General features: G+C 36.9%; 1 protein-coding gene across 5 annotated transcripts in view; it reads left to right on the forward strand.

Moving 5' to 3' along the window:
* The window catches only part of lrp1bb (low density lipoprotein receptor-related protein 1Bb), a 339,454-nt gene that overhangs the window by 307,407 nt on the left and 13,051 nt on the right, over positions 1 to 18,996 (forward strand). For 4 of the 5 annotated variants that reach the window (XM_056271233.1, XM_056271236.1, XM_056271235.1 and 1 more), the window contains 17 exons: positions 2,356 to 2,472; positions 3,713 to 3,819; positions 4,129 to 4,261; positions 5,095 to 5,201; positions 6,939 to 7,071; positions 7,551 to 7,673; positions 7,965 to 8,087; positions 8,396 to 8,536; positions 8,821 to 8,955; positions 9,793 to 9,912; positions 10,284 to 10,525; positions 11,044 to 11,267; positions 12,593 to 12,699; positions 13,553 to 13,669; positions 13,807 to 13,980; positions 15,251 to 15,376; positions 15,492 to 15,656. In XM_056271233.1, coding sequence (XP_056127208.1) covers positions 2,356 to 2,472; positions 3,713 to 3,819; positions 4,129 to 4,261; positions 5,095 to 5,201; positions 6,939 to 7,071; positions 7,551 to 7,673; positions 7,965 to 8,087; positions 8,396 to 8,536; positions 8,821 to 8,955; positions 9,793 to 9,912; positions 10,284 to 10,525; positions 11,044 to 11,267; positions 12,593 to 12,699; positions 13,553 to 13,669; positions 13,807 to 13,980; positions 15,251 to 15,376; positions 15,492 to 15,656 — 2,394 coding nt within the window. Of the gene's footprint in view, positions 1 to 2,355; positions 2,473 to 3,712; positions 3,820 to 4,128; positions 4,262 to 5,094; positions 5,202 to 6,938; positions 7,072 to 7,550; positions 7,674 to 7,964; positions 8,088 to 8,395; positions 8,537 to 8,820; positions 8,956 to 9,792; positions 9,913 to 10,283; positions 10,526 to 11,043; positions 11,268 to 12,592; positions 12,700 to 13,552; positions 13,670 to 13,806; positions 13,981 to 15,250; positions 15,377 to 15,491; positions 15,657 to 18,996 lie in introns of those variants that run through there. The other variant, XM_056271238.1, reaches the window with a different exon arrangement.

Consider the following 18,996-nt stretch of genomic DNA (forward strand, 5'->3'; position numbering starts at 1 on the left):
TAACCACTACTAGAGAGAGACATCAGAGCCGGCGGCGAACGTCACAAGCACTAGCCGAGGAAAGGCTGTTCCAGGCGGGGTGCAGTCAGAGCGCTGAGACCCGGTGAAAGACTGGTCCTCACAACTCCGAAAACGTCAGATCAAACTTTTAAATAGGCGCTATCTTTATAAATAAACCACAGATTTGAGCTTTAAACAACTACATTGTCGACTGAAAAACTATTAAAACTACATTTCGTGACACAATAACAGTAGTATTTTTAAATTTCGCGGCTTCTCTCGTCTGTCTATGCGCGAAAGCACCAGTGAATGAAGGATTGCCGTAAAGCAGGTTTCTGGTCGTACGATGTGTATGACGTCATTGACATTTTAAAAGACTTTTTAAAGCAAATAAGTGACTCTAAAAAATCTAACACCCAGTAATGTGTAATTTTGTTGCATCTTCTTTCGAATACAACATTCAAATTACTAGACAAAAAATTATATCCTGAGAAAAGTGGATTTTTAGGGGTATTGCTCCATAGACCTCCATTCATTCTGCACTCCGCCTGTGAGCGCCCTCATATGGACCTAGAGTGGAACTGCAACCAGTTCAGAACCCGGAAGTTTAATGTGAGTGGGAGTTCTCCCCATATTAGACATTCTCTGGCATTAGTAATCCTGAAGACATTGATTAGCTTGCTCAGGTGTGTTTGATTAGGGTTGGAACTAAACTCTGCAGGACAGCAGCACTCCAGTATGGACGTTGCCTATCCCTGTTGTAGATAATCATTTATTTAAATTGTGGATATGACCTCTAAGTAGATGTTTAAAGGCAATTGTCCTCAATTTATGGTGTATACTCTATATAACACTGTGACATCCCAGCAGGGATGATGAACATGGCTTTCCCAAATCGGCCAACAAAAGAAATTAAATCAATATCTTGGCTCTTGCAGGAGGGGAAAATTATATTGTCGGAATTTGATTGAGAAAATTGGTTTTGTTGCATTGGCTGAACAATCTGATGTTGTTATGGATTATCCGTAACTCAGAGAAAAATCCCCCAAATGAGTGACACATCCATGGAACAGTGGAAGGGTCACTTTGTAATTGAGGTGTGACGGCTCCTCTGGTGTCTCCATTGATTTTCCAGACGTGACACACTTTATCTACATCGGACTGCAAGTAATTATAGATCTTTATCTTACCAATTGATGTCAAATGGTATGCCATTAATGTAACAGGGTAGCTTTATTGATACGGTACTTACCAGCTCACTTTTTGTAACTGTGGGAATTACAAACATACATAAATAAGTGGAAATGCATGTAGATTTAGAAGATCCATGAGTAAATTCTGCCTTTACATGAATATGCAATGTTGTATCTTAGAAGACCATAATGCAGTGGCTTCTACAGTATGTTGTGACACTCATCAGTGTTTGTTAAAGACAAATATTATTATTATTAATTTTATATTACAAAACAATAAGCAGGATTTTTTTTCTCAAATGCCAGTGTCTCTAGATGTCTCTTTAGAAACGTTCTATCATTATAGTAAAAGCAACATGCCTGTGCCACATTAGAGAATATTTAAGCAGAAGAATCTGTCAAGGGAGATATTCTAGGATGCCCTTTTATTATTTCACACTAATGAAAACCAGTATTTGCAGTTTGCTTCTCTTTGGCTGTGTTCTTGGAAAAAACATGCCTCTCAATCTCGAAGTTTTGATCTGATGATGTGATGCTCATTAAAGTCACCATAAAACCAAAATTCACGATTCTTATTTTTTTATTGAATATTGTGATATTTAATATAAATGATTTATTGTTCACATCATTGTTTTATTCATTTCAAACCACAATGATCCAGCGATCCAATCCATTCCCAATCAAGTCCCACCCTACATTTTTTTCTGGTTTAATAAGCCATTCACTCGGATTTTATTCACACTAGGGAAGAAAAGACTATCTGTCTGTTTAATGCCGACTTTAACAGTTCTTCTTGGCTCTAGCACCTCACAAAGTTCTTAGTTTATATAACATAAACAGTACACGTACTCTGGAAAAAGGTGGACTGAGTTCCTTCAGGAATGTTCATCGCAGATTGTGCAGAGGTGACAAAGTGTTTGATGTTACGTGTCAAGTGTTCAGGTTATTGAGGATAGAAGATATCGGCACCACAGTCAGGTATCTCATCTTATGGTGTGTTAGCCTCTTGAGTGTGGGCATGTTTTGAACTTAGTGTCAGATCCGGGCCCAGGAACCCTGAGGAAATGATGATTACGTGTCGAAATGCAGTAGCATTGCATTAATATTCATGCACTTTTGAAGCCATTTTCATCTGTGTGTTTGTTTGTGTCTGATGAAAAAGATGAAAAGACCTGCGGACCTCATGAATTTCGCTGTGAGAATAACAACTGCATCCCGGACCACTGGAGATGTGACAGCCAGAATGACTGTGGAGACAACTCTGATGAAGAGCATTGCAGTGAGTCGCTCTCATCTCTCTGAGCACAGTAAAGCTTTTTCCACACTCGTGTTTGTACTAAATTGTTTTAACTGTCAAGAAACATCGTCTGGAATCTTCAGAGGCCAGTTCACAGACTATTTGAAGATTTCTTGCTTTCTGTCTGTTTGTTTACCATTTGTCTGTTTGGTTTTGATCTTGCTCATATTGCCACAAAGAAAGATCAACTATTTAAGTGTGTTTTATGCCATGTCATTTTTTACTTATGTTTCAAACCCATATGTTCTTTCCATACAATGACTGTTTATAGTTATTAACTTGACAGCTCATAGCAACTAGAAACTGTTGCGTGGATGAGATCTACAGTATGTGTATTTTTTACAGTATCTAGTGTCTGCAGTATTTTATTTATTTTTTGCTTCCAAAATGAAATGGGTGTTTTTATCGTAAAATTTTGCATGGTAACACTTTACTTTAATAATGCTATATATATATATATATATAGCATTATTAAAGTATTATGCCTTGTAATGCACCTTATGCACTGTATGGTCTCATGAAAAACTCTGATCAGTGTTATAATACTTATCTATTCATTGAACACACCTTTAATGCATTAAAACATAAGAAACTAAATGTTTTAATCTGCAAATATTATAATCTATTTAAACTTTGATTACAATTATGTAAATATTAAAAAATAATGCATTATAGTGTGCATTATGAATACCTTTACAATGCATTATAAATAAATGCTTCAAGTAACATGTTACCAAAATTACTTTTAAAATAACTATTAAGAAATACACATGCATATGTGGTTAAAACAACATGAGTTTGAATAAATAATGAGCATGTATAATGTCCAAGACGCCTTCGTTTTAATGGCCCTTTTTCGTACTTTGTTGTTAAATCAACAACCTATTTCAAACAGTTTATATTAACAGATTTTTCTAACCACCCAATATGTTTTTCTAGCCATTACAGCCTGTGAACTGTGAGAACAACCCTTTTATACGTTCTAATTGCTGATTAGTCTGCAAATAGCTCCTTTTAAGTTCTTGGCAAACTTGCAAGAACCTTGAAAACAGATGGTACAATGCCAATTCATGTCCAAGTGCAAGGCCACTTTGGCAGATTTGATTTGCTCTTGCTGCCACTCTGCTGTCCTATGCTAAGGTTTACTTCAGTTTTTTCGGTGAGGGCATGGTCAGGGTAGCTGTGCATCTTTAGCTGTCTTATTGTGCTTTCATCTCTCCAGAGCCGGTGACCTGTAATCATAAGGATTTTGCCTGCGCCAGTGGGGACTGTATCTCAGCACGCTTCCGTTGCGATGGTGACTATGACTGCGCTGATAATTCGGATGAGGTCAGTGAATGCTAGATGTCATTCAAGGTCAGCACAGCAGTTGTCTTATATTCCCAAACATTCCCTTCTAGCCATTTATTTCAAAGCTGTTTAATCTCGGTTTTCACACATCATTAGTCCTCATAATCTTATGGCTTCATCAGCAAGTGATGAAGATAGTGGATATTTTTTACATTTGACTTACAAAACTTTCAATTCTCTCCCTAATTATTATCAATAAACAGCCCAAAAATAATAAATAAATAAAAATATACACTGAAGTATGAAATGACACCAGACTGAATTTGTCCTTGCTTTGTGCTTTTTCAGAAGGATTGCGAGACTCATTGTGCAGAGGATCAGTTTCAATGCCACAACAATCTCTGCATCTCACGTAAATGGTTGTGCGATGGCCAGGAAGACTGTAAGACAGGGGAAGATGAGAGAAATTGCCTTGGAACAGGTAACTTTATCACATCTTGTGGTCTTTAAAGCTTAGGTTTATCATTTCTGCACTACTAGCATCACCAGACAGTTGCAAAAACAATTATTTCCCTAAATATTTCCCCTGTCAAACATTTCCCCAAACTCACACCATTGGTTGAACCCATGCTTGAGATGCTCAAACAGACAGAGCAATATTGTCATAGCTGTACAAAGCCATACATGTACTTCTGCTTTTCGTCTGAATACACCTACAACGTATTTGCTTATAGTTGTCTCTGCACATTAACCTGGGATAGATGGCAGTATGTAAACATTGAGAACATTTAACATTTCAGCTTTAAATATTTTATGATTACATTGTCTGATAAGTTCAAATACTCTAGCTTACTTTTGTCTTTCAAAAGTTTGTGCATAATAAACATAATAAAGTGACTTAGTCAGCTCTCTAGTGTTTATTCCTTGATTAAATTTTAATTTAACCTAAGAACTTATTTAGAAGCCTCAATATTTTATTATGTGCATATTTTCTATAAATCTCCTGAAGTGTCCCATTGCAGTTCCAAAATCGTATTTTTCTGCACATAAATCAGAATATCTGGCTTAAATAAAAATGTTTTTAACATTTTATAATAGTATTTCTATTTTTGAGGTAAAGCTCACTAAAGCCATGTAACTGATTTTAGCATCAACAACATAACAGCAACTTTATATGGTCACATGACAAAAACTTTAGATTAAGTGGGTCAGTTTACAGTTTACCCACTGTTACGTATTGCCCCACTCTTCCTGTACACGTCAGTTGAATGTAGCTGTGTTGGAGTGTTTTTTTACCCATCATCTGTTTTGCAGTGCTTCCCTCCTGCTCTCTAAATGAGTATGTGTGCGCCAGTGGAGGTTGTGTGTCTGCCAGCCTGAGGTGTGATGGACATGACAACTGTCTGGACAGTTCTGATGAGGTCAGTCCTCTAGCAAGACCCTCTCACCTTACATAAAGCGCTCCGCTCTCAGAAACTGTGCACAAGTGCAATAGTGAAACAAAAACAAAGAGCTGTACAAGTAGATATTTTGGAAACACATTTGAGGAAGATACTACTATCCCCTATACAACCTCTCTAGGGGGAAAAAAAAAAACAGATCACAACAGGTTTAAGTGGACAAGCTGGTTCAAGTTCAGTTCAAGCTGAAAATCAACATGAAAAAAACTTTTAAAATCCATTCTACTTTCTTAATCTCTGAGTGAATCACAGTTGGAAAACCAAGAGGGATTCAGCTAAATAGGAAGTACATTCAGAAGCAAGGCAAGTTATTAAATTTCTCTGAAGGATTATGACAAAGATTCTTTGTTTTTGGTATAGCATGCACTAATGAATTGTGCACAATAAAACCAGCAGCATGTATTAAAGGGATCATGTGTTATTTTATATTATTGGGTGTAATAAAATAGGTAAACATGCTTTAATGTAAAAACTAATTATAATAAATCACATACTGTGCAATATTGTAGCTCCTCTATTCCCAGTCTGTCTGAAATGCACTGATTTCTACAAAGCCACTCCTTCCGAAAAGCTCAGATTGTTCTGATTGGCCAGCTGACCCAGTGCGTTGTGATTGGCCAAACACATCAAGTGTGTCGGAACTGTAACGCCCCTTACCATAATCCCGAGTTTCAGCTACCAAGGCTTATGAAGCATTTGTAAACACACAGTTAATAATAATGTCAGTTCGAGCCCCAGTCGGATTCTGAAAATGTGCAAACCTTTGGGTTGTACTGCTTAGGAACAGCTTTATAAATAAACCGTAAAACGACTACGACTAAAGGCTGTAATATACTACACTACTTTTGCCCAGATTTACAGTCTGGACAAGTTGCCAATGTTAGAGCTATGCAGATGCAGATTTGAGTTGACAGATTTCACAGAAAATCGTGTAGTGTATAATGGTCACAGACTCCGATTTTCTAGCTTCAAAGTTTGATTCCATCCAGTCGGAAGATATCAAACATTTTTGATATTTTGAGCCAATTTTAGAACACATATTGTTTTCATTTGTCGCGTGTCTCCTAGCAGCAAGGCTCATGTTTAAGCACGAGTTTGTTGTGTTTGTATGACTTGAAAGTCTGGTATTGTGTGATTCTCAGCCGTTTAGTGTATGATGCCCAGTTTTTCCTCTGTAACTATTTACTAAGTCAACAAGTGTATGATGCCTAGTTTTTTTTAAAAATCTGTTCAGAATTTAAAAGTCGTTCAGCGTATTCCAGCCTTAAAGCTGATTTCAGCTGGATTTTTCATCAGTGTAGAACAGATGAAACAGTTGACAATGTAATGGATGTGGCACTCCACAGTGAAACTATTCATTATTAATTAGTTTAATCAGATACATCAGTAATCAAAGGTGCAAAAGCAAAGACATACTGTATATAGAACACTAGTACTTATATATATTAGTTCAGAAGCTCATATTTTATGATTTGTGTGTCAAACAAGCAATTCATATAACATGATGGCATATTGTTTTAATTAACTGTGAGATAAACATATGCACCATATTGGAAACATAAATTGTTTTGAACATCTAGTATATTAGACTCATGTTCGACTCCATGGAAACAGAGACTTTCTGCACTTTCACAAGTACAGCAAATTCTTTCTCTTGAAAGTGAGTATTTTAGGCTTTCGTTGTTCTGCATACACCAGATGGACTGTGTCAAGGAGTGCAGAGAAGATGAGTTTCTGTGCAAAAACCATGCTCACTGCATCCCAAAACGATGGCGCTGCGATGACGTGTTTGATTGTGTGGACCACAGCGATGAGGAAACCTGTGGTCATGGTATGAAGATGTCCATATTTATGGTCAAACTTTAGTTTGGGGAACACACATTCACTATTAACTACGACTTTTGCCTCAATAAACTCCTAATTTACTGCTTAATAATAGTTAGTAAGGTAGTTGTTGGTTAGGTTTAGGTATTGAGTAGGATTAAGGGATGTAGAATATGGTCATGCAGAATAAGGCAATAATATGTGCGTTATAACTACTAATAAACAGCCAATATGCTAGTTATATGCAAGCTAATAAGCAACGAGTTAATAGTGAGAATTGGTCCCCAAACTAAAGTGTTACACTGTTTAGAATACAAATATTAGTGAATTAAAATATCATCTTTTCTGAGACAGTTTTCATAATTAAATTGTTTTGGACATATTCAAATTGTTTGTGTATGTGCTTGTTCAGGTTGTCATAACCCTTTTTACTGCAAAATATCCATGCGTTACAGTTTAAAAACCAGTTTAATGTTGTTTATTCAGATGCTTTCTTCTGTCGCCCCGATGAGTTCATCTGCAACAACACCCTGTGTAAGCTGCATGTGTGGGTGTGCGATGGTGAGGATGACTGCGGAGACAACTCTGATGAAGACTCCGAAATGTGCGGTAGGATATTCAACTCTCCCAGTGGAATTGCATGACCTACGGCAGCGCTTTTCGCCTGCTGAACTTTCATTTGAGTTTTCTGATATTAAAATCTATACTGTCTGTATGTAGGAGTCACTGACTGCATTACCAATTAAAAACACTACATGAGCAAAACTATATCACTGATACTAATGATTCCAGGTTCCAACAAATGAGTCATTTATAAAACTCTAGTATAAAAAAAAACATTTTATGAATCATATAGCTTTACAATGCACATACTGTAACATTTTGTTCTTATTTCTATAGCCAAACTACCTTGTCCTCCAGCAAGGCCATATCGCTGCAGAAATGACAGAGTGTGTCTACGGCTTGATCAAATCTGTAACAATGTGGATAACTGTGGGGACAACTCAGATGAAGATGAATGTGGTAGGCTCATTCACAAGTCTCTGATGATGCCTTTATCCTCAACAGCACAATGAGAAATCCATCTTTTGTGCCATACATTTTATTTAATTGACAAAAAAAACACCTAGTCTAGAATTTAGTGGTGTCATTGTTTTGCTAGCAGTTCCTGAGGTATTTCAGATACAGACAGTAGTGCTCATTAATCATTCAAATGATCTTAGTAAATTTGATGGAAGACTCTTTGGGTGGTGCTGAATAAGATGTGTCAGCTGAAGTTTGGATTGAAATGGATGTTTTTTTTTCCTTTTTTCCTATGGGGCCCAAACCAGAGACTGTGTCAACTAGGCCCAAGCCGTGCGGGAAGGCAGAGTTTACCTGCAGTAATCGTAAATGTATACCCGCACAGCTACAGTGCGATCTGTTTGATGACTGTGGAGATGGAGGATCAGATGAACAGGACTGCAAGGCTTGTACGTGTTTACCAAATCTCTGAGATACAACCGTCGGAAAACAAGCAATATTGTCAGATTTAAGGCAGTCTTGGTGGATTACATGGACACGTGCTGTGCATCTGTAATTGACATATGAAAATCATTCAGGCTTATCTTCCAGATGAGTTTTTTTTTCTTATTTTATTTGTCGCCAATGACCAAGCATCAAAACACACACACAAAAAAAATCCCATCATGCACTGGGACAGTGGGCGCAAGTGTAAAGTATGTCACTTCAAAGCTCTCTCTCTCTTTTATTCCAGCTTCAAATGGAGACATATGTGGAAAGAGGATGAATCCATGTGGGGAGGATGCAGTGTGCAATCATACAAACACAAATGCAATTTGCCACTGCAAACCTGGCTTTCAGAGAAATCTCAGAAGCAGAAAGTGTGAAGGTACTGTCAGACTATCTTCCCTGATTCTGTTAACGTTCAGAAAAATGATTCACCGCTTTATCTGAGGGGGATTTAGACTTTCAATGTAAAGGTGTAGTGTACAATTTCTGTGACACCAGCAACACCAAGTTTGACCAATTCTGTGCTTAACATTAGCTAAACCAGAGTCAGAAATGAATGGGTTTAAAATGCCCCAGTAAATAAAGTTGTAAAATCCCAGTAATGAATTCCTTAATTTTTTGATATATCTGATATATCAGCGTGATATATTTCCTTATATTTTGTGTTAGACCTACTTTATCACATAACATATGAAATGTTTAAATTTATTGGTAATAGAGGATTTATTTTTAATGAATTGATTCATCTCAGATTTAAAGTATTTTTGATTTAAATAGTTTTGCTTTGAATCCTGTCCTGTCAATCACTTTATCATTTAGAGGTTTTCCCACGCATTATTTTGAGATTCAAAATGCCTGTTCTTTTTATCAAGCAAGAAGATTCAAGGATCAGTGTTTTCCTCTTTGTGTAGTAAAACTAAACCAGAGGCCAAAGTTAAGCTTAAGCTCCTGAACATGCTTAACCTACTGAAAATGTTTTGCATTTAAAAGAACATTTCCAGTAAAAGGATTGTGCGCTCACATATAGTGTTTTTGCTGGGAATCAATGAGATGCAGTGAGCAGACCACATCTGACGTTTTATTTCCAAGCACTCAGCATGTGAAAAAAAATCCTAATGCTGAACGTCACACAGTTTGCACAGCCAAAAAAAAATATTTTCCAGAAAGTGCTTTTCCTCAATAACAGACTTTTGTCCTTCCCTCTTTTTTGTTGCAGAAATCAATGAGTGCCTTAACTTTGGCACTTGCTCTCACTATTGCACAAACACAAAAGGATCATACAAATGTACATGTGACAAAAATTATAAGGATATGAATGGTAGCTGCATAGCAAAAGGTAAGGATCTATATTTTCTATTGACTTGACCTTTGGCTTCACTGTGACATTTTATTTAGATTTTAAATCACTTATTAGATCTTTTCATACATTAGCTCAGTACACCGGGCCTAGATATACATTTTAAACCATCCAAAGCATAAGTATCATTTCTGTGGTACATTTATACTATATGTTGTCATACATATAACTATATTGTCTTCTTCCTGTAAAGTATTGAGCTTGAATTACTGATTATTGATTGATTAAAATGCATATTGCTGTGTTAGAATGATGTATCTGCATCTGTAATTGTCAAACTGTTGTCTTAAACCCTAAATGGAATTTAGCCACTTTTCATTTTTTTTGCATATTAATAACTCAACGGGCAGGACCAGAAGATCGAGTGCTCTACATAGCTAATGACACTGAAATCCGAAGTTTTGTGTATCCATTTAACCAGAGCCATGGACACAAAGTACATGCTCGCATCGAGGAAAATGCCCGCATCATTGGGATGGATGCTCTGTATCACCAACAAAAGTTTATCTGGGCTACTCAGTTTAATCCCGGTGGACTTTTTTACAAAGATATCCTAAACAGGAGTCAAACTAAAACAAATGTTGGCATCATAGTAAGTATCATGAGTCTTGCGTGCAGCATACGTCATATTTTCTCAGGAAAATTCTGGATGTTTCCTTCTAGTTATTAATTTACTTTTCTTCTTCTAATTAATACAGTATTTCCACATTGCATCTCCTTAATATAATGATATACAACAAACATTCGATTTGCTTCTATGTTGGTATATGTACTTTTCACTGAATTAGTAAATACTACCCCATAATTAATGCATTTTACCACTATTTTATCATATAGAGATTTCAGACAAGCAGGATATTATATTTTGATCTTCCCTGTGATTAGTTAGTTTGTTTATAGAAAATATTAAAACAAAATCATATTTTGAGTCCAAACCCAGTATGCCTACTTTGCCCTATCCCAATATCAAAAGCAGTTTCTGAAATTTTCACCATGTTTATTTATGAATAACTTTTTCCTAAAAATACCTTATCGTATGCATAATCTTAAATATTCTGTGATGTCTTGGCCCACATGGGAATCACCTTGTTATCTGGGTGACTTTTGCAGTGCCCAGACTTCCGCAGACCCAGAGATGTGTCAGCTGACTGGGTGACTGGTAATATCTACTGGACAGACCACTCTAGGATGCACTGGTTCAGTTATTACACAGCTCACTGGACCAAGCTTAGATACTCTATTAATGTGGGGCAGCTCAAGGGACCCAACTGCACCCGTCTGATAACTGACATTGCAGGAGAGCCTTATGCCATTACTGTCAATCCAGTCAAAGGGTAGGAGCATGTTTCAATACTATTTAGGCTCCATTTTCTGCAGTTTATTTATTTTCTAAATGTATACAGTGGGTGTCAAAAGTCTATAAGCACATTGAGAATAAAGTTTTAGAATTTAAATCAGTTGAAAACAAAGAAATGTATGTAAGCTTGTTCCCGCCACAGAATAAAAAATAAAAAAGGTAATTGCGACTCTTTATCTCACAATTCTGACTTTTTTTCTCACAATTGCGTGATATTAAGTCAGAATTGTGAGATATAAACTCGCAATTGCGAGAAATAAACGGACTTTTTTCCTCAGAACTGCATGTTTATATCTCGCAATTCATACTTTGCACGTGACGTCACAAGTACTGGCTGGCGGGCAAGAACGTCGTTCTCCAGCAACGAAACCCAATAAACTAATCAAGGATCTTGCCAGGACGTCGCCAGTTTTACTATACATAAGTTGGTGTTTTGAGGTTTGTGATATCTATGGGTTTCAATGAGAACCAGAGATGACCCAACAGTAGAGCTAGATTATTTTTCTGGATTTTATGGTTCTTAACATTTTTTGTACTTATTATTTTGATTTTACTATTGATATTATTGTTGGGCTTGTATTAATGTTCTGTTTATTTTTGTTTTGTAAGGTGTCTTGAAAGGCGCCAACAAATAAAATGTATTATTATTTACGGAGGAATTATTACTGCACGATTATCTTTAAAAAAAAAACCTTGTCTGCTTTACACAATTTAGCTACCTTGGAGTTAATCCTATTTCTAGTCCATAGTTATGCAGCTAGCTCGCTAACAGACTTGATAGCTACTAAAAGACCCATAAGACCTGGAACTACAGGACTCTACGTTGAAAATACCCGTTTGTTGCCTGCCAGGTATCCATGGTAGTCACGTGACTGCAAAGTATGAATTCTGACTTTATAACACGCAATTGGGAGATGTAAAGTCAGAATTGCAAGATATAAACTCACAATTGCGTGTTATAAAGTCAGAATTGCGAGATATAAACTCACAATTGCAAGATATAAACTCAAAATTGCGAGAAATAAACTTGCAATTCTGAATTTTTTTCTCCCAATTGCATGTTATAAAGTCAGAATTGTGAGATTCTGAGGAAAAAATCGCAATTATCTTTTAAAACATTTTATTCTGTGGCGGAAACAAGCTTCCATAGAAATGTTATGATTTAAAAATATTTAGGATTCTGAATTACGTCTAGGTCACTTATCAAATAAGCAAATTTATTACACTGACTTCTTATTCTCGCTGTATATAAACTGGAATACTTGGTATAATACACTAATATTGTATTTTTACCTGTTTCAGGATGATGTATTGGTCAGTAATAGGTGACCACTCACACATAGAGGAGAGTGCGATGGATGGCTCCATGCGTAGAGTACTTTTGGACAAGAACCTTCGGAGACCCACAGGTATGTTTTTGTATTTCTCAGTGTGATGGGCATGCACTGTATTTCAACACTATCTCCTTGCTTTGAGTCCTCAGCTGTTTTTCTGTGGGTGTGATAAATGAGAGGTTGTTGTTTTGGTTCTTTCTAAAGGGACGTGGTCAAGGTCTGAATGCGTTTGTGTAGAAGCTTGTTGGTCTTTCATCCTTTTTCAGTACATCACAGCACTTTGCTCATTTCCGAGTTTGAGGGAATGTTTCAAGTGCAATGCCTTTAGGTAAACCTGCAGGCGTGTTCCTCAGGGAAACACTAAGTACCGCTACATTTAACCATGGCCTCCTTTACAGGGGCCAATATTACGCCTCCAGTGCAGCTTTAGGAATCCATCATCTCTAGAAAAGGAACAAAACTGCAACATCCGAGTCTTTAATCAAGAGAGGAAATGTAATGAGTCAAGCCATGCAAACTCAGAGAAATATGGGACAAACTTTTGCTGAGTTTATTTCAGGAAGAGAAAAAGGACACAGATCTGAAACTTTTGTGCTGAATATGTCCACATTGAAGCAAGGGTTTCTTAAAGGTTATTTAAATACATAAAAAAAGTTCAATTTAGCACCTTATTGACTTAAACAGCCTTCGTCCTTCTACAGTCTCACATGACCTAAATGAATGAAACTCTTCTTGCGTGTTGTTATTTATTTATTTATTTTGGTAAACATGTTATAGTAATGGTCAATAATAACCTGTTCTCATTTACTGGATTGTTTTCTTGTGAGCTTTTGCTTTTGTGTAATATGTGTACATGTTTAAGTATGTAAAGTTTCTTAACATTCTGTACCAAGCTCTGAAAAAAACTCTTCCCGTCATTTATCTGTAGGGTTGGCGATTGATTACTTCAGCCAGCGTGTGTACTGGGCCGATCCCGAGCTCTCTGTTATTGGTAGTGTCCGTTTTGATGGCTCAGACCCATTGGTGGTAATCGATAGCAAGCAAGGTGAGAAGAACAGTTGAAAGGGAATCTGATAGTATTTTCCGCATGTATCTTATATGCCTGAAATCATTAACCATTGAAATGGTTTTTAGAAGATTCAGTTTTGTCTAATGTCATTGCTTCACTTCATGCTTGCACAGGAATATCACATCCGTACAGAATAGATATTTTTGAGGATTACATTTATGGAACAGGACTGAAAAATGAAGTTTTCAGAATACAAAAATATGGGAAAAAAAACATTGAACCTCTCGATCTGGGTATTGAAAAAACAACAAATGTCCTGATCTCTCATCGTTTCAAGCAGCAGGATGGTAAGAGACCACATTTTCTCTAAATGTTTTCTATTTAGTTCTTTTTCCATTTTTACCTTGGAAAATGATGAAATTGTTCTTTTTTAAGAGTTATTTGTATGGATCCTGGGAGATGATTTAATAGATTCAGACTACCAGGTTTTTGAAAGAAAATAATTTTGATAATAGTTTTGAAGGTCACAGTGATATTCTTCAACAATTGCATGCACAGTATTTTGAGACTGTCATAGTGTTGTTGTAGTGCCAGAGTTGTTGTATTTACAACTATTTCTTGGTTTTTGTTTTGTTTTTTACCCTAAGGCGATCACATGGTTTCTTCATTAGTGTTCTGTGCACCTCATTGAGACACTACAAAAATGAGTACAGCTCACTAATGTAATGTAACACCCATTTAATTTGCCACCCCTATGCATTGCGTTTGTGACCGCATTCTAATATGCTGTCTTCTCAGAAGCTGACCTCCTCTGCTGTCGGTCTTGGTTGCTCTTTGTTATCAGGTTGTGTTAATGGCCTTACAACCTAAAAAAGATCGTTCTGTTCTGGTGGGTTTGTAGTAAGGGGCAGCTGAGCCAGTCCCCACTGACTCATTAAAGTCAGAGATCTAGCCTGCTGGAGAGACTTGTGCACTGGCAGCAAAAGCTAAAAGTATAGGTTTGATGTCCTCAGCAAAACACTAAAGATTGATACAGATGTCCCCTTATACTGTCGGCATCCCTGAGTAACGGCTTTCAAATCTGCAGCTTTTGAGGCGCCAGTTCGATGAGCTGCTTTGAGAAATGAAATAAAAAAGCTGAAAATGTTTCAGATGGTACTTTCCACAAATAGGTTACAAAATAGGACCTGGACCTTGACTTAACTTTTTTTTTTTTTTTTTATAAATGGTGAGTGAAAGGGTTAGCCTTTAGAATATGTGGATCATCAATCTCAATATTAAAGTAAATACAGTATTCGAGTATACATGGATAAAAAGTTATTTTTGCTGTTTATATTTCCTAGCATTAAAATAATTTAAATAAACATCAAAAAGCCAGAATGGGTAAAAAAAAATTTAGTTATTAGACAAAATGTTGGTTTGTAGCCGGAATTTCAAAAAAATGTGTAATAGGTAGAAATTGATAGGTGCAATATGTATGAAACAACAAATCATTTTTCAGGTAATTATTTGTAAACAATAAATTATCATGATTTTAAACTGAAACTCAGCATTGATTTATCTAAATGTTATTGTACCTTCCAAGTTAAATGTATGCTTTGTCGTTTTTGTATTCAGTGGCCAATCCCTGTCTACGGATGACCTGTGATTTTATGTGCTTGCTCAATCCAACCGGGGCCAGCTGCACCTGTCCAGAGGGGAAGACCTTGGTCAATGGCTCTTGTATTGACCCCATTGTCTCAGGTCTGAAGCCTCACTTTACTGTAGGGCTGCTCCATTTGATTTGTTCTTTACTAAGCCTGCTGTTTTTTTGTCATTTTGGGGGTCTATATATATAATTTATTTCAATATGGTGAAGGTGAGCTGTGCCGACCTGCCTGTGAGAATGGAGGGCGTTGCTTGGGCAATGAAAAAGGAGACTGGCGCTGTTACTGCTGGCCCAGTTTCTCTGGAGAACGCTGTGAAGTCAACCACTGTACAGATTACTGCTTAAACGGAGGCACGTGCACTGGCTCACCTCTCGGTAAGAAACTCTCTTAGCTTTGTGTAAATTTGAATACATGACTGAATTATTTGCCTCAGTTTGAATTTTGAAGTATTTAAATGGTCTTATAATCATTACTTGTATTCATATTACATGCAACTATTGTGCCCTGCAGTTTCATTAAGAGTTTTTTTAAAGAACTTTTTTAAAGAAAGACATCTGTCACCAAAGACGTGTGGCAGTGTGTGTGCTAGTAATAACATAATCTACATTTATTCAAAGCAGAATTTTGGACTCTGGTCTGTATGGTAAAAAATCGAGCACTTTAGAAACGTATAAAAGATTGCTGATGACAAAATCAGCTGAGTGTTTGTGTCTGCACCTCAATTAAAATTAGTCAAGAGTGTCATATTACAGCTTCGTCTATCATAATCAATCAAATGACTGATGAAGCATGCAAGAAAGCAATTATTCTCAACATCAGAATCCTCTGAAATTTGACACATTTCATAATTTTCTCTGTCGATTGTTAAAGGGGTCATATAATGGTACATGCACTTTTTCAAGTTGATTGTACTGAAATGTGTGTTGGCAGTGCCTGTACACAACCATCATATAATGATAAAAATCCATCCAGTGGTTTTGTTTTAATCTCCTTATATGTTTTCCCCTGCCTCAAATCGAGCCGTTCGACCGTGTGACGTCACACGGTCGGACGCCCCTCCCGCGATTGTTGATTGATAGGCGCGTTTCAACACAGACCCGCCCTCGCTCGTGAGAGCTGTCAATCATAGTCCGCGCGGACCGGCGCGGTCATTGTTGATATGCTGGAGCACTGTCTATGAGCAGAATGGCGTCTAAGCGATTGTGCATTGTGGTGTTCTGTTCTTGGGTGTAATAACGAACACAGCAGTCATTTTAATGTTCCTAAATCCGAACCACTGAAGACGCAGTGGCTGAGTTTGTTTTCGAAGGGAATATTCCCCACGAGCAACGTCAATGCGGTCATGTTTGCGCGAATCATTTCTCAGCAGACTGCTTTATAAACGAGGGTCAGTATAAAGCTGGTTTTGCTAAGCAGCTGCTCCTGAATAAAGAATCGGTACCAGATATTCGTGTTCCTGCTGAACCTCTAGAACAACTGAAGTGAGTGTAACGTTTTATTAAACTTTATATTAATATTTATATCTTTGCAAATCGATTCACGATGAATGAGTCTAAGGTTTACACTCAGGGTACATTACTGCATGTTTTCTATATACGACGTTCTCCATATAATTCATAATCCCACGTTTATAATGAACAACACGTTATGGTATTGTGTTACAAACGTGTACGCACAGAACAGAGGGGCGGGGTGAGCAAAGCTCATGATCATTTAAAGTCATATGCACTGAAACGGCGTGCTGAAAACAGAGCTGTTTTTGACCAGGTAAAATAAGTGTTTTCTTACAATACTAATGAGAATTTTTAATTAAAGTATATTACAAACTTTTAATTTAGACCCTAAAGAATCATATTAGCTTGTACAAAAATGGCATTATATGACCCCTTTAATGGCCGAGTGAGGTGCAGTTATTATTATTAAAAAGAATAGTTACTGAGCGACTTTGCTCAGAACTATAAATACAAATGTAGCATTTTTGAGGTCATGTGAACTCAAAACTCTACACCATTTATTGAATCTAAACAGTAAAGCTCATTCCACCTCTGCTTTCTGACCTATAGTGAAAACATTTGAACACATGCACTTTGTACGATGTATGGAAATTGTCGCTCTGCATGTCCTTCTAAAGGATCTCAATGCAGTTTATTTTTGATCTTAACAGTTTACACATTTTAGTACACATTTTTTTAAGCCTGTCACAGGATAGATTAAAAAATATATATACAGGACCTGACATCAAACCTGCAGCTCCTATTGCGGTATTGCATTTCATTTGAAAGAGTTGTTTTACGGGGGGGGGGGGGGGGGGGGGGGGGGAAATGTCCTACAGATTTATATATATATTTAAAATAATTGTATTATATACAGTGACCAGGAAGGAACATGTTCAATGTAATATTCTAAATAAAATGTTATTCTATTAGTCATCTCTTTTTCTGATAATCCCAGGTTGCTATTGTCATACGGGTTTGCTTATGCATTAAACTAGTAGCTAATTAGCCCAAAAGAAAATATGAATAATTAATAATATAGTTATAATTCATTATAAATATTTAGATCAGCTGTAAGAATTAACTTGATGTAGCAGAATTAATACCACTCTCAGCTAACCTGTTCGTCCAGCAAACACTCAGTGTTAGTTGCTTATTAATTCTAAGAAATGTTAATTTCCGGGGTATAGGAAATAACTGTCTTACTGTACAGTACTACTCAGAGCATGTAGACAAAATCTGCATGATTAGGGACTCCAGTACATGAGCATGAACCACAAACAACTCTACATATGAGGCAAACAAGACTTTGTTAACTAGACTAAACACTTAGGGGCTGTTTATACCTGGCCACTTCATGCGTTTTCTGTGATCGGATCGTGAAAAGACCAGGTGTAAATGTCCTCCGAAACGCATTCGAGACGGATTTGAATCCGATCGCTCAAACCACATCAGGAGGAGGTCTGGGCCGCATTCCAGACGAAACTGGACAAGTGTAAATGCATCTGGTTGTTGAAACCACATATGTAAATTTTACTCCTCCTAAAAATGCTAAAAAAAAACGCGTGAGAGCGTGTTAGTATATAGGCTATATGTCATGTTATAGTCAGATATGACGACGCTACTGCAACACGCATCACCGCAGATGAGCACCTGAGCATCTCTTCATCAAGCCAACGTGCAAACTATCCCAAATCAAAGTGAAAGTAAGTCGCAGACGCTTAACACGCATTCATCTTCATTAAAAGTAAAGAAACGAAATGATCTTGCCAGGGCTGTTGCCGCTCTCTCTTATTGCTGTCTTTTATTTTGAAATTAGCTGATGATCAATAAAATGGAGCTCATATCTGTTGCTTTCGGTGACGTGCACTCCATTAAATCTGCATATAGCGCGGGAATTGAAGATCGGATTTATATCCATTTTGCAAAAACACATTTATGTGACCAGGTGTAAATGGAATCGTTTTGATAAATCAGATATCTATCCGATCTGAGAAAATGCATGAAGTGGCCAGGTGTAAACAGCCCCTTAGACTAATCTAACATACACATACATGTGAGCAATGGAAAGAGAACTGAAGCAGAATACAGGAAAGCAAGAAGTTATCACATTGTTTGAAGTTCAACAGATCAACAGTTTTTAACAAACCATCAGTTTCTTAGTTCTAACCTTCTTTAAAAAGGGGTAGGGGATGCTTAATGTATCAAATGAGGAGACTAA

The sequence above is a fragment of the Rhinichthys klamathensis genome, unplaced genomic scaffold (assembly GCF_029890125.1).
Source record: "Rhinichthys klamathensis goyatoka isolate OS25496 unplaced genomic scaffold, OSU_Roscu_1.1 h1tg000312l_1, whole genome shotgun sequence".
Classification (NCBI taxonomy): Eukaryota; Metazoa; Chordata; class Actinopteri; order Cypriniformes; family Leuciscidae; genus Rhinichthys; species Rhinichthys klamathensis.